The following is a 25,134-nucleotide window of genomic DNA, read 5'->3' as shown; positions in this document are numbered from 1 at the left end:
AAAAAAGCTACTGCTAATAAAAAAAACAGCCTCCATTAATTTATGTAAAGATGACTGCCAAAATATTATTGTACTTGAGGATTACTACAATAACTGAAACATATATATTTTAATACATAGAAAAACACTCAATAAAGTCCTAAATTTAAAAGGTGAATAGATATTTTGAAACCACGCTCTTTCTAAAGCTTTTTTATTTTATATCTACAAAATGGAACTGGTTTTTAACAAAAAATATACCCTGCCTTAAAGATCGAATATGCAATGAAATAATATGGCAATTGCGTTTCAATCCTTTTTTTTTTCTAAACACAAAACTATATGAATGCATCTAATATTTTTTATTATATATATATATATATATATATATATATATATATATGAGAAAATGAAAATATTTATATCCATATACATATAGCATACACACACCACACACATATTTATACTTCTAGAGAGACATACAAACACATACAAGGGATATTGGCCACCTTCTGCGAAGCATGATTGTAAACCATTTTGGTACATCATCTTATCAAGCTCTTCTGCCCCAATTCACTAGCTACATAAATCAAATCTCAGCACTGTGACCTTTCCTCAAGCGCCACTCATTAGTGCGTGTACTTAATATCCTCACTCTCTCCATGTATTTCTATGCAGCTCTGTACACATTGCAACATGCCAATAATCATATCTATAGGATATGAAAAATAACCACTTCAGCCATGACCCGATAGTGTTAGGCAGCCTCTTAAATTGTAAAGGCGTTTTGAAGTATCTAGATATGTTATCAACATCTTCATTGGCGATTTTGTACTTTTGTAGATAATGCAACACTATATAACATGTATTTCATTTAAATACATACAACAGGAGCTACAGCTACAAACAGCACAACACCACTATGGAAAAAGAAAAACAGTTAAGCTAAACAACTAAGAGAAAAAGTACACTTAAATAGCCTAAAATTACAAAACATAATTTCCATCTTTTTATGACTTTGTGTTGAAATGCACTTGGCAGAATAAGGAGCATTTGATTCTTATTGATTGTTCTTTATCTGATGCCTGCCCGCTGAATTCTACCAAGAACAGGCAAATTCATGAGTAGACTAAATAAAAACATCAGAAGCATACCAGCACTGGCACATTTTATGATTTTTTTTTGCCAAGCATACATATAAAAGCAATCATTTTGCTCTATTAAAGAACATATTAGAAGATGTGAGACAAGCAGACACCCCAAGAAACGCAATAGGGAAACACAATGCAAACGCAAACCCTAAATCCCCCACTGACCTTTACCATGGACAGCAATAACTCACACCAATCATAAACAATCATCTGATATACCTTAAAATAAAATCCATCCTTTCTAACGAAGCATTTAGTCCTATCAGTTTCCCAATGAGGTCTCGCTGATGGTGGGGTCTGGGTTGCTATAATAAAGAAAGCCTCTTGCTGGAGATGGCAATGAAAGCACTTGCTCTCAATAGATACTGGAAAGGCGTAATCACAGGAGAAGCTTGGCTGGGTCTCCGCTCCAAATGCCACAATAATGCCGTATTATATGCTCACGTGGTAACACGTCAACTTAAATCCTTTTTATATCAAATAGGGAATGGTGAAGGAACAAAATTTATAATAATCAATCTGTCCTCATCTCAAATATTACATAAACCCAACTCATCACAAGTCCAAGGTCCCCCACTATTTCCTTACTTATTCCAAAGATAAAATAATCTCTGTATATTGAACTGAGCTGTTGACTAACATACTTCCACAAGTTAGTACAATAAGTATTGAAGGCAAAAGAACACTCACAAGAGTAGGTCAGTCCATGGAGTAGTGCAAGGCTTGTTGACTGATTACTAAGCTCAGCACATATGAGCCATTAGAGAGGCCCATTGAGGAAGGCTTGCTTACTCCCACACATGACACATGTCCCACAGTAGAAGCTAAAAGGCCCTTAATTACCTGACAAATGCAAAACTCGTCTATCCTTCTAGATTTTTTTTCTGTTCACACTATCATTTATGCAAAAGATTCCTAAGAAATTGGTCTGAAATATTGCTCATTTTTTTACAAGCCCTTCTACTTAAAGTTGACTTATCAAGTAGTTGTCCAACAGACTTACAATTACAGAATGCTTTCTGTATTTCCATGGCTTTTCGCACTAAAGGAATTATACTTTGTCACTTGCGTGTGATTGGAGGTGGACTGATAACAAGATAGATAGATAGATAGATAGATAGACAGACAGACAGGTAGACAGGTAGATAGATAGATTAATTACGTATAGTCAAAAATACCTCCACAACACACACATATGCACAGATTGTATACACACCTTGGGTTTGAAAAAAAAGGGGCATGCATACACATTCATAAAGTTATTCTATGGGGAGGCTATTGTCAATGGATTCAGAACAATACCATTTAAGAAATAAGATCAAGCTTCATTGGTGACACTATGCCATATAAGAACTCCCCAAGACACAAGCTGCGCCCATGAAAGCGAATAAAACTGATTTTCTGGCTCAGGCTTGTCATTTTCAAGCTAGTTAATGAATATCTAGAAAAGAATGAGCCATGGAACAAAAAGCCTCTAAGCAGCAAAGGGGGCGAAATTAATGGATAATTGGGCAGTTGTTTGGAGGGTTAGGGTAGAGTGAGATGTGTGCCTTTTCCTCTGCATTGGAACACTTTAGAGCTGGGTGGAAGTTGAAAAAGAACCCCATCTTTCTGATCTATTTACTGGAGTTTCTACAACACACCTATGTCATTATACTGCAGAATAACGCAGGTAAAGTACTGCTAGCATGAATGGAGCCTAAAAGTGAAATATTTATCCAGCTCACCGGTATCTGTTTCTTTCAGAAATTGAACATTGAAATAGTTTACTGGAATCGGTCTGAAGATGAATGGATGAGCATGGAAGCCCTGAATGGACTCTCAGAGTATTACATGAATTGTGCTTACTTTGGGAAATTTTTGGACTGAGTCCTGGCTTCAATTTACTGCACAATTCATCTAGTGACCCGTCGCAGTCAAGACATAGTGACTTTGGATTCCATGTGGGCTGTGTAAACCGAAAAATATATTCTCAATTTTCTGTTTATGTGTATGGCAGGCTATAACTTCCTACTAGATTGTGCTATTATTACTCTAAAATCACAGTTGTGCTATAATTTATGTAATCTCAAACTCGTTACAGGCACTCAAAAGTATAAATCTGTGCAGCCTTATTGAGCACGAGGTTGGCCACGCCAGAGACACACAAAAGGCTCTTTATCTGGCAAAGTTCTGACATGGCTCGAATAATGGAAGAGGTTTATGGCCATGAGCGTGATAAAATGCTGGGCTTTGCTGTTTCTTGACAACTTTCCAGAAACTTGACTCTATTTTTATTATGCTATGTGTGGATAGTCACATTTTAATATTTATCATTACACCTGAATAATTCCATATTTTAAAGTGGTGTCCCAGAGCCACAAATAAATCATTAAATGCTTGCTATGCACATACATATTCATATTTGTTGTCAAATTATGATACTGTGTTCATCATACGAGTTTTTGTATGCATGTTTTATTTTTAGATTGCTAGCAAAAATCTTTGCAATCTTTGCATCTCCTTAATGTTGCTGGAGGAAATCTCTGAAACAACAAGAAAGGCAGCAGAATAAACTGTAAACTTCAGAGGTGCTGCGTATTCATAGAAGCCCCCCTCAAATTTATAGCACACCATTACTGGCAGGTGTGAACAAAGAGAATCAATAAACTTGTCAACGGGAGTACTTAGGAGTGTAATACTGCTGCGTGTGAAGGGGAGTTTTATGACTGCTTTAAATATCATTAGGAAAAGACAACAGTCGATTTGGGTAGCCATATCGCTAGTTAAAATGGGAATGCAAAAATCTGTTTTCCTTTTTTATATATTTTGGAACATAGTGACATCACTTAGAGAGCAACGATGTTTGAAGTAATCAAATATGCTGCAGATGAGTTTATGTTGTGTGTAAGTATTATTCCAAACAAAGTAGAGACATGCAAATACAAAGCTTCCCCGGATGGTAAAATATCATCTGTTCTTAGCAGCTTTAAGAAACTTCCCATTTGAATGTCAACTGGAGAGTAGTATATAAATCATGTAGCTGAGGTCCTTTGTCCAGCTAAATTACTGAGAATTCTTTACATGCACAGGGTCTCCTTAAATATCACTATTTCATAAGTTACCTGCAAGGATTCGGTGTTTTGTTGCACAGAAAGAATAGTGACTATTCTGTCACGTTAAATATTTATCAGAGACATCCTTGTTTAGTATTCAGTTTCATAACTTTCTGTTTCTGTTCTACGGGTCAGCATTGAGGGGAAAGATACATGAATGTAGGCAAAAGATACAAAGTAACTAAAGCTAGCATTATTATTAAAAAAACAATAATAATTAAACAATGAGACATAACTTTTTAAGGGCATACAAATATAGAGTGACAGATACTGATATTAATAAATGAAGGTGTGTACACACATATATATATATATATATATATATATATATATATATTTCAGGCAAACAATAACAAAACAGTGGTTTGGTGTTCTTTCTGTAATTGAGGTAATAAAATTCTATTTTCTAATAAAACTCAGTACTTCTTAATAAATGCTTTTTAATTGAATCAATACTAATGGTGAGTCTAATGGTGTGTCCACTAGCATTTGTGATATTTTACGTGTGACTAAAGATATAATCTTAGTTTAAGCATTTGGTCATGGATAACAATGACCCACATCCAATCTAAATGTTTCTGCGTCTTATTATTGCATCAGGTAAAATATGCTCGAAAAGGAATCAGGGAGCCGAAATATTTTCCTAAATGCAAAAAGCACATATGATGGCATGTAAAACAAACTAAAAAAAAAATTTATGTTTTTTTATATGAATAAAGTAAATCACAGCATTTGAATTACATAGACGTTTACAACGACTGAAATTCTACATTTGTGTCATTAAAGGAAATAGCTAATTTAGTGGCCATCAATCACGAAATAATGTTGCTGTAATTAGCTATATTTTTGTTAGAATCAGTATCAAGCAGCCAGAGCAACCAGCGTAAATTACGATTATATGACTCTAGACCCTAAAACTGATTTATTAGAAAACGCAGCACATTTTCCACCAGCACTGTTTCACATTTGACCTGTTATAAAACTAAATGACGTTAAACCTATGAAACAAAATCGCGATCGCACTATTTTACCATCACCTAACATCATTGCTGGGTTAAACGAAAACTCCTACACCCACTATATTTTTTCCTGGTAAAGAGTATGCAAGAAAAACATATAACTTCTGACAGCTGACAATCAGACACAAGGTAAAACACATCACAAATCCTTGATCATCCCAATAAAAGTAATTTTATTGCTATGACACAATAATTCTCCTAGTGCTATTCATAGAGGAGGCTCAATTTCATTCATAAATCTAAAAGACTAATGAATCGCAGAGATATATTGTCATCTACCACTCACTGCTTCTTCACTGCTTACCAGACTCTCACCCCTACACTTGAGATGGACTGACTTTGTAACTCTGGAGACAATAATACCCCCACCATCCAGGCATGTGGCAATGTCCACATATAAAGAAGGTACTATCTTTAGCAAAACCAACAAACTCCTTTCCAAATCTAAGCACTCATAGACACCAAAGTACTTTCTGCAAACTACCCTATAATTTGGTAAGATCTATAAATTCTATTTGTCTATAATACTCACTGAAGTGTTCCCCTTTCCTTTTGGCAATACTTCTGTGAAGGTGCTTCTTTAAAAAAATATTGCCTGGGTATGGCTACTGAACTGAGACAGATTACAGACAAGATCTGAACTAATCACCACAAAAGATCTCCTACTATATGAATTATTTAGCTAACCACGTGAACAGGAGTAAGAGAGCAATACATGCCAGAGTGATAACTACAAGCCTGGCTCCATCTAGCATGTACTGTGCCACTGCATATGTTTAATATTGACTCATGCTCTCCCAAGGAGGGAGTTGTAAACCAGTGGCTCTCCCATGAAACTACATGTTTCAGCATGTTTTGCCAGGCACTACAGACAGTTTAGGTTGCCTGCTGGAAACAGATAGCCAACCATTTACATTTATCAGTCCTTAAAATGTTTACACAAAAGGAACACACACACATATATATATATATATATAGTGTGTGTGTGTGCATGTGTTTCTTTTGTATAGACATTTTAAGGACTGATAAAAGTATATATAAATTAGCATTTACACTAGGTTTAGCACCAGAAGCTTTAAACACACACACAATAAGGCACCATCCTCTGAGGCCTAGAGATCTTAGGCTTTACACTATTTGTAAGTGGAAAGGTAGTACACATATCAAACTGGGTAGAGCCATAATTATATGCAGTGTCCAGGCACAAAGCAGGGCTCCAAACTAGGATTTATTTTACTAGTCAAAGCCTCCTAGATTTAAAAAAAAACTGACTTGTAACTATAAAAAGTATTATCTGTACACCTATGACCTTGCCCCTTAAACAAATTTTAAGGGGCAATTAAAAGTATTCAAAGTATCTAAATTTTCATGGTTTCTCCATAGACAGAAAAAAACAACAGTTTGCATTAATCAGCACACTTCCAGGGAGTTTCATCACCTTTATATTGTCACAATAAAAATAATACTGTGTAGCATTGGATATGTAGAGAGAAACAAACAGAAATTCGCCAATGTGGCCTACAAGACTCATCTATGTCATATAGTAACATCCATTCCACATGAGATTTTATTGCCATTTCATCTCATCATATGTATAATACCATACCAAGTTAGCTTGGTATGTGAATCTTAGTTGTGGATTGCCAGTAATAAAGATCAGATATCCTTAGCACAGTCTCCCATGGAGAAAGCTACAAATGATAGTGTAATGTGAGAGGAAGAATGGTTTTTGTGTGCTTGTGTGGGGTGCGTTTCTGGCAATATTTACATACTTGTTTTCAAGTGATCCAGTTATGAAAGGATCTATGTGGAGAGGCAGGGGCGGGGACAGATTAATAGTTTATGTTTTACCTTCTGAATCTAAAACTCTACACCACTGTTTTGTTCAATACTCTCAGAGAACCAGGGAGGGTAAAAGTAATGTAGTGGTGGGGGTGAGGTAAACTAGACAGACAACAGATGGTAAAAAAAGAAGAAAAAGCAACAGAAAGTGAATTTATAAAATTGACAGATACAAAAATGATAAAAGTGGAATGATGTAAATAAGAAAGAATGATACAAGGGTTAAAGGACTGAAAATTTGGAAATGTATTAATGAGAAAAGGTTCCGAAATGAATTAGGGATAATATACAATCAGTAGGTAGACTACACATTAGAAAGAGGAGGCCATATCAGAAGAAATCAAAGAAAAGTAACCTAGAATAACAAAGAGAAATAGGGATAAAAAATAAGGGGGGGGGGAGAGAGAAGGAATTTCTGAGATAAAATGAAAGAGAAGAAGACAAGAATATAAAGATAATAGAGAATCAAAAATATGATACAAAACAAAAATGGATAGAGAAAAATTAGGAGAGAAGAAAATTAAAGACAGATATTATTAGTTGAATGAGAAAGAAAAGGAGGTTAATTACTTAAGAAGCATTTTTATAATGGTCTGTATTTATTTCATATCTCAAATCCAGTTCTGGAGAATTTAAAAACTCCTTGATCTCGGTTAATTGTATCAATATATACTTAGGGCAGCCATATTTAACACATGCTCGACATTCCTATAAGCATGATACAATTTTATCAAGTTTATAAACAGAAATTGTAATAATCACTCCTATCTGTAAGACAGGGAGAGAGGGTGGGGAGAGAAGAGAGAAAGAAAGAAAGAGAGACTTGTGGAGAAACAGAGATATTAAAAAGAGGCATGTGAAAGGAGGAGGGAAACATCTTTAACATCTAACCAAATTTCAGCATATTGTGTGACATGTGAAAACCATAGACCCTGTATACAATATAATGAAATCTACTTGAACATCTGGGGTAAAATATTCCTTGTTATAAATGGTGATTCTGCATACATTAGAAAAGAGCTCCTGGCTGCAAAGCTCTATTGTATAAGGAGAATTCTCCACCTTTCATCCTGCCACATTAATAATACCCAGTGAACCCGTGTCCCATTTTGTGCCATTCAGCTAAAAGAAAACCAATCACACAGCCAGAGCAATAAAACTCTCCCCTAGAGCTATCTGCTATCTCTGTCTTTTCTAGGGTATCCAATTTCTAAGCACAAAACAAATAAAACATCTTTAATTTCCACTGTAATCGACAAGCAATGTTAGAATTGCTATGAGGACATTTTAGGAATTCAATTCTGTAAGCATTTGAAATACAGCACAAGGCAACCGGTGAATTAAGGAGATATCACTATTGCTTCAAGGAAGGTTGATTACATAAAAAACACTGATAAAACTATATATATATATATATATATATATATATATATATATATAAATATAGATAGATAGATAGATAGATAGATAGATACCAAAATTGCAATAAATTGATATTTTTAACAGCATCATCCAGATTTGCAGAAACAGGAGTGGCTCATTTTACAGGGAATTCAGTACTAAAGGTCAAGGGTTTGAGGTCAGCTTGCATCTCTCTCTCTCACAAAAAAAAGAGACAGAATCCCGTGTCCTCTGCATGAACCCTGGTTGCCTTAGCAAATGGCAGACAATGTGACAGGGCAAATAACAAACAACAAAAAAGATAAAGATAATGCCTTAGAGCATATATAAATAATATAAATAAATATATAAATATATATTTTTATATATATATATATATATATATATATATATATATATATATATTTATATATTACTTGCATCTATTTAAAGAAATTTAGAGACACCAAATTGCAAAGTGTAAATAAATATTATAAATACCTTATAAATAAATACACATGAGATGGCCCCGATCTTTTTCATCCAGCTTCAGTCTTGTGAAGATACATGTTTAATAGTCTGACATAGCGACCCTGCATTGATACGTCCACTTTCCGAATTACTATCATATCATGCACACAGGCTTTACTTTTCCATACCAAATGTTTCAGCATGTCTGGCAAGATACAAATGCGTCATTATCAGTTCCTGATTGTTAATATAGTACAGCAATACTCTTTTTTTGCCTGAGATTAAAAGTATTTCACTATTAAAAATATGTAATAATTGTATATAATAGTAAGTGTAAACAGTAACAATAATGTAGCGCTTACCATGAAAGTGAAAGGAGTTGGACTGTTTGGAGGGACATAATGCACAGAAAGTATTAAAGCGTATTAAGAAGCTTATCAAACAGTTTTTTATTACTTCACAATTCAGGTCCTGGTACCCACTCATTGATAAGAACACATATATATGTATATATATATATATATATATATATATATATATATTACACTCCTACTGTTAAACATGGCTACCTACAAGCACATATTTTCTAAGGTAGTTTTCATGGTGATATTCTGTCTATTAACCCTTACTGTAGCGTTACACACTATGTATGAGCACATAATCCATTGTATGTACTGTGGGAATATATATGCACTTGCACATAGTTCTATTGCAGCAAGTAGGTTTAGGAAACTGTTGATGTTTTTATAAACTTTAATTTTCACAGAAGAATCTTCGAGGTTAGCACCACAACAATACAGCACAAAATCCACAATATACATAGTACTTTTACTGTATCTACACACCCTCTCATCTCCTTCAATGATCAAAGGCCTTCTAGAGCAATGCTAACAACAACGAAAGTGTCAAACACACACTGGTCACAAGCAACGATCTAAGCAGGAAAAACAGTTTTTTTTCTTTGTGCCTACAGAAATGTTATTTGTCTGCCAGTATTTACAAACCCTGCTAGTTTTATTTCCTCAATCTTTGGAGGCCATTAAATAAAATATTAAAAACGTTTGGTTTTCTTAAATACCCACAAGCTATATGTATATGTGTAATAATACGATGGATGGTCCATACCTGTATACCACATACTATCCCATAAATGCATCTGTGGCATATGTATCTTGTATATAAAATAGTTTGCTACATATGTAGACACTTAACTATGCAAATATTCATATACACATATACCCCATAGCTATTTTATAAGTATACAGTCAAATACTTAAATAAAACAAAAAAGTCTCCATGGAAATCCTTGGTTATGTTTATACACTGTCCTGGTTTGGTCAAGGACTTTTGTATCCAGCAATATTAAGTAGGTTTGTTTTATATTTTATTTCCATAGTCATTTGGTCCAAAATGATTATCACCAGCCACTGGAGCAGCACAAGTAAGACTTATAGTAATGGGGTTGTTGACCCATCTGTGTGTTGATGGTGACCCTGTACTTTTGGCTGCTGGCTGGAAGCTGATGAGTTTGCTGAGCGCATCTTAGTGTTGGGCAGTTTGTGGTCTTTCTTCCATTTCATCCTCCTGTTCTGGAACCAGATCTTGACCTGACGTTCAGAGAGGCATAAAGTGTGAGCTATCTCTATTCTCCGGCGTCTGGTAAGGTAACGGTTAAAGTGGAACTCCTTTTCCAGCTCTAATACTTGTTGTCTGGTGTAGGCAGTTCGAGACCTTTTGGGTTCCCCTCCAGTGTAATTTGGGTTAACTGAGCACACAGAGAAAAAACACAATGGAACATAATCATTAGATAATGACTTGGCACCATTGTTCAGATAAGATAGAAAATTAAAAAAAAGGTTTCTGAGGCTACTGACAATGCACCAAATAATGGAATGCCATAAAATATGGTGATGGGGGACTGGGGGAGAAAAGGCATCAATGGCGTATGGCCCAGAGTCAATAGAAGGACAATTACATTTATGGGATCTGTAATTACTTTCTAAACAGACTGACTCCAATAAATCCTCCAGTTAACAGCCATGGCTACTGAAAGAAAGCTTTTCTTTTCCTTGGCCAGCAGGCAACCCAAGTCACCTTATTCTGCCCTGCTACAAGTCATCTTGGGCTTGTGACTTACCTGTGTTGACATGGATTTTCTTCATCCAGGGATATACCACAGGCTCTTTGCATTTCAGCCCAGCAGCAGCATTTTTCTCAGTATGGATGCTGTCATTGGACACTCCTATAGGCTCACAGTGCTGGGGTGGCTGTCTGAGGACGTGGCTTTGGAGAAGTTGCTGGGACTGGCTATGTCCTTTAGCAGGGAGCCCATCCTGGGTGACCCCGGCTTCATGGCTTGGTGTGATGTGGCTGTATCCATAGTTGGCTTCAGGATAGCTCCCCGGACCTTGGTAGAGTGCCTCGGCAGGAGCCTCGAACCCGGGTTCCCTCGGCCGCTCGTAGTATTCAGGAGACTGGTTGTGCAAGTAGTTATTTTGGGCATACTCCTCGCAGGGTGGGAATTTGGGCTCGATGTAGTTGGAGTTTATCAAAAACGAACTCATGGCCATTAATTTGTGGAAGTGCAACAAAAAAATACTAATTTTTCTCGCGTTGTCGTTTTTCTCTTCTCCACTAAACCCTCCTACTGCCTGTCAAGTGTGCAAAGTTAGCAGCCCACGTGACCGGCCCGGCCAATCCCAGCCCTCCCCTGGACCCCGGATAAGGAAACACAAGGATGATAAATGCTTTGCTAGTCAAGCCTTATATACTTAACTGGAGCTGTAAGATCATCAGACTAAAATCGCTGCCAGAAATACAGAGGACAGCAAAACAGGGATCAATACCATACATAATGCTATCAACTAAATCCTATAGTAATAAGCAGGACAGACTAAGATCAGTAAAGCTCGCCTTTGACTCATCAGCTGTATCCCTCACACGTAGGACTATGGTACTCAACTGGAGGAAGCCTCTCTGCAATGTAATACTGTATGTAATCCTATATGTAGTATGTGCTTCAATCATCTGTAATCCTACATAGCTCAAGGCTGAAGTCTAGATTGCTAATCTGTGCTCTGATCATCATAGGACAGGGTATGGTAGTAGAAATGACAGATAATGCATAGCTCTATAACTTATAGGATACCCTATATCAACCAATTGGTAGGCTATTGAAACAATCACCTATAGTAAAGTTCATTGTAAATCAATATTTATGACCACCACACTGCAAACATGAGAGCTGTATGTATGCGAATTAACCATTGACCCCATAGGTTATTTCCTCTGATCATACTAACCTATATAAATCAGTAGACATAGGGAAGGAAATCCCCTTGTGGTACAGTACAATTTAGCTAGAGCAACTGTATTTTCTTTATAAAGCTGTGTAGGTAGGACTTGGTGTGTGAAGACAGATCAGGCTTGCAAACATACCTCTAGCAGCTTGCATTCTATTGAGAAAGCACCAGCTGACTGAAGAGAAGTATTAACTATATCGCGTGTGTAAATATTAATATTGGCATCACCTAAATCCGGTAAACACTCAGAAGACTGGATGCTGTGCTTGCATGATGTTAACTGTTCAATCGCAAAAAATAAGGCCCCTGAACATCCAGACTGTAAAATAACAATACAGCCTTGCATGACCCTCTAATAAAGTATATAATTAGTTATCTGATTCTTTTAGGGCTGGGAGAGATACTGTTCAAAAGAGGCAAAATCTGGCAGATAAAATCCACATGTTGCTAAAAGACAAAGCCATCCCCATGTATAATGTTTTAATCAGCTATGGAATCCAGTGTTCTGTTTCACTAATAGTAGCTGATGACAGAATCTTTACTGCCATTTTGCCTAGCTGATATATATATATATATATATATATATATATATATATATATATATATATATCTTATACCAGTTCAGCTGCACAGGCTTAGTTTGATGAGCAGTGCAGAAGAGACCATGACCTATAAATCTACAACAAATACACATTTTGTAACTTTCACTGCCTAGGTGTATAAATAGAGACTCTAGCAAAATCTACACGTAATGTTGCAGCTATATTTAGAGTATTTGGGCATATAGAGAACACAAAAGGAGGCATTTACCTTGTTATATGAAGCATAAACAGAGCAGATGGTGAAGTTTTATTCATTTGCATTCTGTACTAGACGGATGGTAAGCGCCAAGAAGATTCCTAAAAATCGCAGCTTTTATGATGTACATCGTTCTACACATAAATAGAGGAACGCAGAAAAAAATTATGTTTGTAATTAATTGTTTTAGATATCACATGCATTATTTCTGCAAAGACATGGGTCAAAATTACTTTTTCCTGTCTAAAATTTTATCACCAATAAATTAGGTTGCTTCTGATAAATTAGAGGTATATTAGTGACCAGTTGTGAAATCACATTTAACAAACAGGAGTTGGGAATAATAACTAATAAAAACTGGCACCAAGATAAACAATTAGTATGTAATGTTAGTATGTCATGCAATTAAATTTAGTGCAACGCAGTAACACAGTATTGATTAGGTTCAGGTTCCAAGTTTAGGAATATAATATTATATATTGCATATGTTTGTATATATCGTTATATATTCATATGCAAAGACAGCATACATTTAAAAAGCATATGTATTTTATAGTAAAAAAAATGAAATGTTTCAGCTCTAATAAAAAGCTCTTTAACAAAGCTCCCAAAGTTCCAAAATAGTTCCATGCTCTAAAATAAAAAAATGATCAGCTGAGCAGTATAGCAGCTGCAGATATCTAATAGCTTGTGGCTATCCTCTGAAATAATTCGTGGTTGGTCTTTTCTAGTACATACAGAACACCTCGGAGATAAGTTTTCCTTTTATGTAGGTGCGATGCCTGCAAGTGACTATGTTCTTATTAAAAAGCCTGTTAGTCGTCTTTGAGGTTTTGTTATCATGAAGAACTGAGCCAAGACCACCACGCGTTATCTAAGGTCGACGTTTAAAACATTTTACTGCAAGATTTATGGTTATCTCACTTTGCCATAAACAACCAAATCAACTGTGTGGAAACCATTTGTGTTTTCTTTTGTGGGAAAAATAACATTGTATCCAGTTACTGGTAGCTATGCGTCCTTAGAAACATTTTTTATGTGAAACAATAAAATAAAAATTCAATTAAAAATAGTAGTTTAAGTAATATTAGTTTTTCTATATATATGTGGTAAAAAAAAATCATGCAAGGCTAACATTATTTTGCATTTTTTTAACATTATCTAACTCAAAAATAAGTAATCTGTAAAGAAACAAACACTTTCAAAATATTCTATTTCATAATTAAAATTTACATTTTTTATGTCTTACATATCTTTCTTCATTTTATTTTTTAAAGCAACGGAGGGCTTGGTTCTAAGTGACCGTAGTGTGACACTGTGAACATTTTGTTTCGTATTAATCTTCCTCATTGACAGTCTTTGTTAAATAAGGAGGCTTGCAGTTCACCAGGCGACATTTTCATATTTGTTAGACTTGGTGACCTGAGGTTCACCTCGGCCTTGGACTTAGCTTTTCTAAAAGGTCCAGCAAGTGTCTTTAAGGCAGCAGGGAGTTTCTGCCAGGTCACTTCTTCTGACAGAAAATGAAGAATAAATAACGGAAAAGTACACATTACAGAGGTTATGAAATGCATCACTCTTGTTGATTGTGAATCTGAGGAAGCCCAGTGACCTCAGCTCAATGAAAGGATGATGGTAGGGGGGCTCAGGAAAATATCTCACATATTATTTTGTTTGCTGCATAATCCTGATATAACTCCTAAAAAAATTGTTTCTACATTTAGTAAAGTAATAAAAAAATCGAAAAATATACAATATTAGCCTAAAAGGCAGTAAAAGAATAGCCAGTTTTAGAGATCTGGAAGCATTTAATTTGTGATTAATGAATGTGCAGGAAGTTGATAGGGGACTAGGGTTAGGTATATAAGAGGGGAAAAAATAACAAGGCTAAATCAAACAATATTGTCATATACCACAAACAAATACATGTGCACAGCAGATACGAATTTTACTAATTTAACAATAACTAACCAATACACACATTGTTGGTATTGGTATTTTTTATCTTTAGTCAGTTTACTGTGTTTATGTTTCCCCGGTTTATAGTTTATATCTATTCTTTTATTATTATTTTTTTACCACAAATTTTGTATTCTGTAGCCTACTTATCGCTCAATATTTTAAACTATTCATTTACCAAAACACTTCTTTTTTTTATTTTACAAGATCAGCGAAGCCGTGCTGGAATAGTTGCAAATATCCAGTCACATTGGTAGAGAAACAATTTACTCAATTTAATCTGTTACATATATCATGCCAACTTTAGTTGTAAAAATTCTAATTTACTAGACTTTGTTTATATTGTACGGTAATCCATACTTTTCATATAAATTTAAAAAGACTACCACAAAATAAACAGCACTAAACTATTTTGTAACATTCCAGGTCGATGTTTTTGGTAAAGACATATTTTATAATAAAATTGTTTAAATCTGTTATTTATTGTGATTTTAGACACTGTTTTTCTATTTTTTTCTATGCATTATTACCTAAATAGAAAATATGTTTTCATAAATAAAGTATTCAAAACTATATTTTGCTGTTGTTTATCTGTACAGCTAAGATTTACCTAGAAAATGTTTTGATTTTTCCTATGTGCGAGAAAAGTATTTATTACAATGCTGACAAAGAAAGGAATTGGTCTGAATGCCAAGGACAATTTCATACCGCAAGCTAATATCCTGTTTAATTTTTGTGTTATAGTATAATATATATTTTTTTAATTCCTTTTTTACAACTTTAGTCATGACTTTAGTTCTACCTGCTCCATATGGAACAATTTCATTCAGACTATAGAGTGGATGTCTTCAAATGAAATGCAGCTCATACTGTTGTTGAAAGGAATCATTTTTCTATCCTTGCATATGTAATTAAGGTCATTTAACCGCTAAAGTTCAACAGGAGTCCAGTCTGTGATGGTCGTCTAACTCAAAACACTTTTTATCTTTTGTGCTCATAAGCGAAATGTCCACTATATAACATTGACATCAAACTTTGTCTGGATAGATGACTTGGAAGAGCGCAAAGCTTAAACTTTTGACCTCCAGCTTTTTGACCTGTAGTTTTACCACCCAGCACAGCACACACACACACATACACTGACACACATACATGCACATGCATGCACACACATCTTTAGGTTATTATTTGTTCTGCTATAGATTACCACCATCTCAGTTATCTGCCTATTTAAGAATGTGAAAAAATGGCTTAAGCTATCTAATATAAAAAATAAAATATTCATATTCATGCTAATTTTTTGGCCATTGGCACTCTACAGTAGACAAACACGTGAAAGCAGATTCATCTGGCAGCAACGTTAAATGCTGATTGCCTTCTTTTATGTGTTTTATGCTACTTGCATTGAAAAAGTACATTTTATTGGAAGAAAGAGGGGGGAGAAAGCTTGCATAGGCAACTGTTGTCGGTGAACTTGGTCTGAAGCGAGCTCTGGTGGTGATACTAAGGTTTGCAGATTTATCTTCTCTGCATTTACTTAACCTGGCAGTGAACTGAGGGAGCTGTGATTTGTTAAGCACTGACAGTCTTCACCTTAAGCGAGGGCTGCTTCACAGAATTGCAATTGTTTGAACAGCAACGTTAAGTAAATATTATTTTCAAAGAGGAAAATAGCTTAAAACGTATTTCTGTGCAGTTTAAAACACTAAATTGGGTAGGCTTTATTTTACTGAAACCATCATTTCCCAAGAACAACCAGTAATATGCACTGATATGGATATTGGATATGTTTAAAACTACATAAGGAATTTATTCTTTGTGTGTTTCAAACCTAGTGAACTTTCTTTCTATCTGTCTCTCTCTCTCGTTCTCTCTGTCTATCTCTTTCCCAGGCAAAGAAACGACATAAAATACATAATGTTAACACTGTAGCACCAAACAAAATGCATTTAACCATTATCTCATAGACAAAAAGAAAAAGTTAAAATTAGGTAAAACCGCATGCCATCTTACTAAACTAAGCTAATATGATTGTGCTTACATTGTTTTTTCTTCATGTAATTCACAAATTTTTGCATCCAGCGGTTTCGACTAAATACTTTGCACAATTTTGTGCAAAGGAAGTAGTCAGATTTGTGCAGACATCATTACAATGAGAGCACACTGTTACAGAATAGCTTTTTAGGAAAAATAGGAACGTATAGCAAAAACAGAACAGAACTTATAGCAAACACTTCTATTTGAAACATAAAATAGCAAGTTCATACTTTAATTTCTGAGTTTAGCATCAAACTATAAAAAATAATACAATAATAACTCCAATTTATACATCAGGAAGGGAGAATTGAGTATTGAGGGGAGAATTGATGATTGAAAATATGAACTTCCATAAACTCATGTTTTTGCAAAATACTTTGATGGTGGACATGTAGTTTTACACACACTCACACACAAACAGAGTAAATTGATATTAAAGAGGGTGAGCATATAAATATTTCACTAGTATTTTCATTATCACACACAATATCCCAAATAGCAAATATGGTTTAACATACAGGAAGTTAGCATTTTCGAAAGAAATCTTTAGCAATTATTTACTTGTGACACAATGTCCAAGAACAAGTACTTAATGCACTGCGTTACCCCATGCAAATACAAACAAACTGATAAACAAATTAATAAATAGATACATATATATATATTTATACATAAGAAGATAAATAGATAGACAAGCGGAAAGATATATAGTAGAAAGTGATATTCACCATCTTCTAATTACCAGCAATGTCAAGCACTTCTATTAAAATCGTAGTAAGCAAGGATCTCTTTGTACCATTTGGACCACATTGGTTAAAAAATAAAAACAGCAAACAAAGATCCAATGACATTTATATGGGGGTCATATTTTATGTTAATTTGGAGCTACAAAAGAAAGGAAAAGGGTGTCGGAAACCAAGCAGCAACCAAATGTTCTTGGTGACAACCATAAAAGTTTATGACTTGTTTGAATTCTCGCTTACATGATAGAAAATTGTCAACTCCAAAACCTAGATCTTCCAAAATTAATTATTATGAGCTTAAAACGATTCGTTTACCTGTGATTCCGTTCAGTAAGAATTTTAAGTTTGGAGTACACCATAGTAGTTCCAGTAAACTGTTCCTCCATAAATGTATCCTAAACACTGGTTGATCTGCTTAATAAAGATACAGTTTTCATCAGGTCTGTTTTAACACTGGGTCTCAAAGTTTAATGTTAAATCCGGCCATAAAGTTCATTGCTGACTAATCACAGGGCAGTGTGAACTCACTATTGACAGAAAAAAGTATGTGAAGTAAACACACAGCTGGGGCCTATCCAGACCCTTCTGTCCTAGTCCAGAAATGTAGAAACATAACATATATCTTCAGGGGGATTTCACTTAGTATCTGAGCAATCTCTGTTGCTGACTGAAAAGGCTTCCTTTGAAAAGAGCCACTTTCGCTTTTGGACAGATATGGACCATGGGTGAACTAAATGTGTATATATTATAAGGTAAGTACCATCAGGACTCTGTGACAGTGCTTCAGAAGATAATTCATGAGTGTAAACTACTTAGTTCTTTGAATACCTCTCTACTTCTGAGACCCTCGTACTTGTTGACTTTATAAGCAAACCCAGGCACCTACTGGGCTATACAAATGCTGGATATAAAGAACTAGGAGCTAGGCTAATTATTTCACAATGTAGTAGTACTTAAGAATCAAAGTTAGTATATACTATCCCCTACTGATCAGACCAGAGACCTCCATTTAGGTTTTAAAGTACCTTAATAGATTTTAACAGTTCTACTGTGCGCCTATATAATCGGTATGACCTAAAAGAAAGAAAATCCATGTACAATTCATAAACCTAACACGTGTTCTAAAACTTACCTTCAAGTTGTAAGCTATCACATACCATAGTGAGGTGCTTTGATCTTCAGAGCTGGCCTCCTATATGTAATAGGTGATGTCTGCAGCCCTTGTGTGTCCTTCCAGGAGCCAAATGATGTCCAGCACTAGTGAGATTATATGATATGTAGTATATAATGTTGGACGTCTACTCCCCAAAACCATAAAACTTACTTTAATAGCACCACGTGACATTTTATAGCCAGTGAGCCTATCTGTCTGTGCTATGGAGGATTTTACGATCTAATTCATAGACAAAACCCTATTCATTTGGCAACCAAATGTCACATAGCCGGAACTAGGGCTTATAAAGTTTACTGTTATATAACTTTAGAGAAGACAAGAATGTAAGCAGTTAGCGAGGATTCTCTTTTCATTTCCCTTACAGGCTGAGTGGAGTTACACATCCCTGCACAGGTAAGGTAAGTACCTCCTGGAAGGTTTTCTGGGGACCTTCTATCCTCTTCTTTAGACTTCACTAACCTGCTGCGGTAAAACTAATATAGGACGCTAAGAAATTTAGTTTAGTTATAAAACAGTTATGTTGTCTCTGTACAGCTGGAGTGTATCAACGAAATAGAGTGACTTTTCCTAAATCTTTTTAAAACCACTTATATTTCTTCTACACACTTTTTCCTATGACAATTTATTTTTACAAACAGAATATTTTAAAGCTACTTTGAAGTTCCCTCCTTATCACCTGGCTTTCATATAGACACCTCAGTGCTCATTAATCAGTTACATCTCTCCAAAAGGTTTTTGTTTAAGACAGACAGTCCAATATTTTCAGTAGAAAGTTTATTTTTTTTCCAGTCATATTTTTGTCATGAAAAAAAAATTACAAAAAATAGCAATTGCTTAAACAGCCAAGCTTAACTATATAACTTTGTGACCAAAAACACATAGTACATACACTTAGCTGCGAGTGCAGCCACTTTACAAGAGGTCGTGCAGAGTTATGAAATATACAAAGGCACAGCTAGGACAGACTGCTTGGGATCACAGCTTGTGTCACCGCTTCACTACTCACCACTACTAACACAAGATAAATTGGCTTGCACAAGTCACCTCTACAACATAGTTATTCACAGGTATGATAGGTAGTTTCTTGAAATTTAGGTAGACGGTTGGTAGGCATTCAGACAGTTACACTACACAAACACATAGAGCGTTTTTTTGTTTGTTTTCTGTAAATTGAATGCAACATAAAACAGAACATTTTAACAAACAATTTTTTTGTGTGTTCTGTTACTTCAAGTAACACATAGCGCTTTACATACTCAAATAAGTTAAAACATTTAAAATTGTCAAGACATAGCCATTCAAAATAAAACATATACATAGAGAATCTGTAGCTCTAACCACCCAGCATATGGGGTTAATTGCTAAGATAGGAAGGGGGACAATGACGGGGTTATTTCTTCACAGAAGTCACACACAAGAGTTCTAGAAAGTCTATGGTGACAATTCTAATACTGGACCAGTACTTTCATAGAACAGACATACTAAGGACGAAAAGCCCCTCCTGCTGCGGCCATGCTCATACTTTTCAGCTTGTTATCCTTTTTCCATTTCATCCTTCTGTTCTGAAACCAGATTTTAATTTGTCTCTCAGATAGGCAAAGGGCATGGGCTATTTCAATCCTCCTTCGGCGTGTCAGGTATCTATTAAAATGAAATTCCTTTTCCAGCTCGAGTGTCTGGTAGCGTGTGTAAGCTGTTCTAGCCCTTTTTCCCTCGGGTCCCCCTATGTTATCTGCAAATTAAAACAAAATAGAATTAGCTAAATCAGAAGCAGTCATAACATATAAACAGGTTTCTATTTTACTTAATTAAAATAAAATAAAAAATTACAGTAGTACAAAACATACTTAGCTATTGGTTCAGCACACAGCATGCAAAATTTTCTTTCAAATGCACTCATGCATTTTTAAAATGTTGCAAACCTTTCAGTACAATGTGTCCAGACAGAAATTTTGTAGATGACTTTCTAAACTCAGCTTTGTGTGGCAATAAAAATTAGGCTAAGATCTCCATACTAGACATACTCAAAAGGTTAAGCTGTGGTCATAAAACTGTCTATAGCCATCACAAGCAATTATAGCGCCTGAAAGTTGGATTCTCCCACCCCTTTCATATGTGTATTCACTTCTCATTGCTGGGAATAAAACGGCGAGATTTATTTACCATGACTTATGTGCAGTTTTCTCATCCAGGGGTAGATCTGGGGCTGGACCGATGGAGCAGGGCTCTGTCCGTTCTGTGAAGTTGTCTGGTCGCTGCTGGCTGGGGTGTCATCTTCAGCACCAGAAGAAGCCCCAAGCCCTTCTCTGTTAATGTGGGTGCTGTTACTATTGCTGTTGGTGCTGGAATTGGACGTAGTGTTGTTTGAGTTAGTTATAGAGTTTTTCACTCCTTGGTGACTCTCGCTGACAGGCGGGGTGGACACGGCAGTGCAAGGGAGAGGGTCAGGTGGTGGAGAGTGTGAAGATGTTGCAGGTTGGTTATACCTTGGCTCTGTAGAAGAAGTTGGGTTGGATGGATAATTTCTTGCTCTGTCATTGGCACTAAAGTGGTTGGATGCTGATCGCCCAACGCTGAGATCCATGCCATTGTAGCCGTAGCCGTACCTGCTGGAATGCATGCTTGCTGAATCCCTGTATTGCTCGCTCACCGAGCTGTGATCTCCATAATTATGTAACTGGTAGTCCGGGCCATTTGGATAGCGACCGCAAAATGAGTTTACAAAATAAGAGCTCATTTGTTTTTTGATATGTGTGCTTGATTTGTGGCTCTTGGTCGTTTTGTGCGTCTATAGCACCCTTGCACAATTTATGATGAATTATGGAAATGACTGGGACATGTACTTGGTTCCCTCCTACGTAGGCACCCAAATATGGGGTACGACTTGGAATCACGTGCTTTTGTTGTCCAGTCGTAAATCCTGCCTGATGACCTCTAGAGGTAAACTGGTGTATTAGTGGGGGAGCTGGGAGGATGCTGAGAGGAGCGAGCATTTCTGCGCGCTCCCGACGCCAACTGGATACTTTTGTTCAGACTCTAACGCCACCGTCTGGACATTTAGCCGTCATTGCAAGCTTCTCAGCGAGCTAAGGACTGCAGGGCCGGGGTCGAATTGAGGTTACATCCCATTACAGAAAAATTATTGCATTCCCCTCACAGTTCCATTAGTGAATACCAAATGTACCGGCTCACAGCCACAGTTCAGAAACCAACATATTAATACCGAAATATTGCACAAATGGTACTGTTTTTTGCTATTCACTCCAAAATATATTTCACATTTCATCATATAGATTGCCACTTCATGTATTCCTTTTATTTTATTGATAATTATACAGAAATAGCCGTATCGATTCAGTGAGGATAAATAACAGTCACTCCCAATGTTCCTTTTGCCTTTTTTCTTTAGCATCTGATGTGAATGAAATCTGTGTTTTAAACTGCATGGGTTTTATTTTATTATTTTTTTTTCATTGCCACTGAAACCTTATTTTCCAGCCAATGTAGTATTGTAAAAGGTCAGTGTATAGATATAAAATAAAACCATGCATGGTGCTTTATTAAACAATGATAGAACGTCTGGATCTTCTTTGTCAGAAGGTTTAGGAATCATTCCACTGTCCAGGTGAAAGGATTAGGCATTTTTAAACTCAGTAACCCAAGGCTTGTCACATTTTATATTCATCCATGACTCCTTATGGATTGGGTTTATTTATGAAATACCAAAGCTGGCTCTCCGCTGAGCCTTTCTGCTTTTCCTTTCATTGAATAAATAGTCTGTGCATTGCAGATCCAGCTAGCAACAATGAGTGGCTGTAAATATTATTGTTACATTTTACGATACAGCTGACAGTTACATTCTGTTCAGAGGCTCCAGAAAACAGGATGACCCCGCTATTCCGGATCTTTCTTTTTTTTTTGTTCTTTTTTTTCTTGCATTTTTCCAAGATCCCATTGATCTGTACATCTGTTTACAAGCTTGATAATACACTAATATCTCTAATCTGATTTAATCCGTTATCAGAACACTTTTAAGATTTTATGTGCTTTGTAGAGTAGGGTTTAGGACTTGACGACCATGGCTCAAATACATATAATAATTAATTCAATGTTTACACCTTTTTTGTACATGAAAATGATGTGCATGCGTTTGCTATTAGATAAATGGTCCCAGGGTTTCAGGAGAATGAGGGTGGAAATGAACATGAATCCTTTGTATAAGAATGTGGCATGTGTGCAGAATAGAGTACGATATTCACGTGAATAGAGAAGAGGCCTGGTGTTAACTTTCATTAACTGACTTGTCCTCTGCTGGGTCGCTGTTGCCTTGTGAAGAATTAATAATCTTGCTTTCTTTCTTCCATTTCATTCTCCTGTTTTGAAACCAAATTTTAATCTGTCGTTCTGTAAGGCAGAGAGCGTTCGCTATTTCTATCCTCCTCCTCCTGGTCAGGTATCTATTGAAATGGAATTCTTTCTCCAGCTCTAAAGTCTGATATCTAGTATAAGTTTGTCTTCCCCTTCTGCCATGGCTGCCGTACATTGCACCTGGAAGACAGCAGCAATAACATAATTATAACACAACCATTCTAAGAGACTGGAAACAGCATGCTTTTATCATGGACAACTAACAAAGCTATTTACTAAAATACACACATGAAAACATCACGACAAAATATATTATTTCACATTATAAACTATGTATTAGTTATTAATATTTATATAGCACCAATGGCATATAAATATCTGATTGGTAATGCGTACTATTTAATAAAATATTTTATAAAAATGCATGTTTATGTTTAAACATGTAAAAATGATCTTCAGAAAATTATTTTTTATTGTTTCTAGTGCAAAATATTCAAATATTTACTGATGTGTCGTTTTACACAAACACGTTTGAGTAAACAGTACAAAGTGTATGTGTGTTGAATTGCCACTTACTATATATATAGGTATATATGTGTATATATATATATAGCAACTTCACGTGTGCAGTAATAAGATGAACGTTTATATAGATAATATATTTGTACATAGTGAAATAATCTGATATATATATATATACATATGTGTGTAAGGGGACAGATGGCATGTGTGCATTGCAGCTGTCTGTGCATGTGGATATAATATAGATCCACAATATTATATCTATATAATATATATATGTAATATATGTCTATACGGTTATATATAATCTATGTATGGTTTGTAAATTCACTGATATAAAAGTGAAAACAATAAATTCTGCACATTCTTACTTTGTTTAGCGCTTCTATACATCATTTTTTCCCAAAACATCTCTTTTTTTTACTTAAAAAGAAAGGAAAAGCACAAGCAGAATGTGTAGTCTGACAGCCCGTTGTCCCTGTCCTCAGAGGTCTGCACTGTTTCTGCATAAATTAGTGACTTACCAGCGCAGGAGTTTGCTCTCTGCATCCAGGGGTAGACAGGGTTACTAAACTTCCGGTCGTTAGCTTCCTCATTGAACATTTTACTTTGTATATTAGTAGATTTGTATTGCTGATCTGTAGAAAAATGCAGATAATCCCCAGTATGGGACCTCTTATTGGCAGGATACGAGGAAGGGTTGTTGGTGCTGTCCTTGTCCGGATAGAAACAAGATGTCCCATAGTCATAAGAGTTTCGGTTGCAAGCAATAACTGTACTGGACTGCTGATAGAAGCAGGGCGATGAGTAGGACTTGTCCTGGAGGGGAGATGTCCCATAAGAACCTGGAAAATGTCTTAAAGCTTCATAGCCGGATGAGTAGAGGGGGATTTGACCCACAAACGAGTCCTGTCCATTAGGCAGGCTCCCAGGGAAAGTGCTATTCACAAAGTAGGAACTCATTTGCTCTGCACTCTCTAGTTCTGTGATTTGTTGTGTATTAGTACATCTAGCTATAACTATTAGTAGTCATCGAACTGGTTTGTTTCTGGATGGCCAGGCGCCAAAAGCGACAGAGGCAAATATAAGCAGCTGATCATTCAGTAGCCAATAGGAAGGAGTTATGATGGTGCTCCCCTGGGACAGGGACTGAGCCAGCAAACTTCCAAATAACACACAGCTTCCCAGGCACATATACAACAATATTATACACATCTTATTACACGGAGGAGGGCAATTAGCGCTCTTTTGAGTGAAATCGTGATCCATCAATAACAAGCATTTACCTGGTATT

At 35.8% G+C, this 25,134-nt stretch overlaps 4 protein-coding genes across 6 annotated transcripts in view; all 4 read right to left on the bottom strand.

Annotated features, from left to right (window-relative positions):
- HOXA3 (homeobox A3) overlaps window positions 1-25,134 on the bottom strand; it is a 42,662-nt gene that overhangs the window by 9,208 nt on the left and 8,320 nt on the right. For 2 of the 3 annotated variants that reach the window (XM_072412486.1, XM_072412485.1), the window contains exons 2-3: window positions 13,050-13,171; window positions 8,968-9,142 (exon numbers count right to left, since the gene is read on the bottom strand). The exons of the other annotated variant lie outside the window; for it this stretch is intronic. The gene's annotated coding sequence lies outside the window, so the exon portion shown is untranslated. The remainder of the gene's footprint in view (window positions 1-8,967; window positions 9,143-13,049; window positions 13,172-25,134) is intronic. 3 annotated transcript variants of the gene reach the window in all.
- Window positions 9,673-12,995, bottom strand: HOXA4 (homeobox A4). The gene is made up of 2 exons (XM_072412492.1): window positions 11,075-12,995; window positions 9,673-10,702 (listed from the first exon to the last, which is right to left on the bottom strand). The coding sequence occupies exons 1-2, from the start codon at window positions 11,505-11,507 to the stop codon at window positions 10,386-10,388; spliced, it is 750 nt and encodes a 249-aa protein (XP_072268593.1). The 5' UTR covers window positions 11,508-12,995; the 3' UTR covers window positions 9,673-10,385.
- Window positions 19,710-23,214, bottom strand: HOXA5 (homeobox A5). The gene is made up of 2 exons (XM_072412490.1): window positions 21,114-23,214; window positions 19,710-20,682 (listed from the first exon to the last, which is right to left on the bottom strand). The coding sequence occupies exons 1-2, from the start codon at window positions 21,685-21,687 to the stop codon at window positions 20,432-20,434; spliced, it is 825 nt and encodes a 274-aa protein (XP_072268591.1). The 5' UTR covers window positions 21,688-23,214; the 3' UTR covers window positions 19,710-20,431.
- HOXA6 (homeobox A6) overlaps window positions 22,241-25,134 on the bottom strand; it is a 4,116-nt gene continuing 1,222 nt past the window's right edge. Inside the window, exons 1-2 of the mRNA XM_072412493.1 lie at window positions 24,365-25,134; window positions 22,241-23,498 (exon numbers count right to left, since the gene is read on the bottom strand). The exon at window positions 24,365-25,134 is cut by the window's right edge and continues 1,222 nt beyond it. Coding sequence (XP_072268594.1) covers window positions 23,233-23,498; window positions 24,365-24,803 — 705 coding nt within the window. The 5' untranslated portion in view covers window positions 24,804-25,134 and the 3' untranslated portion in view covers window positions 22,241-23,232. The remainder of the gene's footprint in view (window positions 23,499-24,364) is intronic.

This window comes from Pyxicephalus adspersus, chromosome 5 (assembly GCF_032062135.1).
Source record: "Pyxicephalus adspersus chromosome 5, UCB_Pads_2.0, whole genome shotgun sequence".
NCBI classification, from domain to species: Eukaryota; Metazoa; Chordata; class Amphibia; order Anura; family Pyxicephalidae; genus Pyxicephalus; species Pyxicephalus adspersus.
This window is presented reverse-complemented; position numbering and strand designations above follow the sequence as displayed.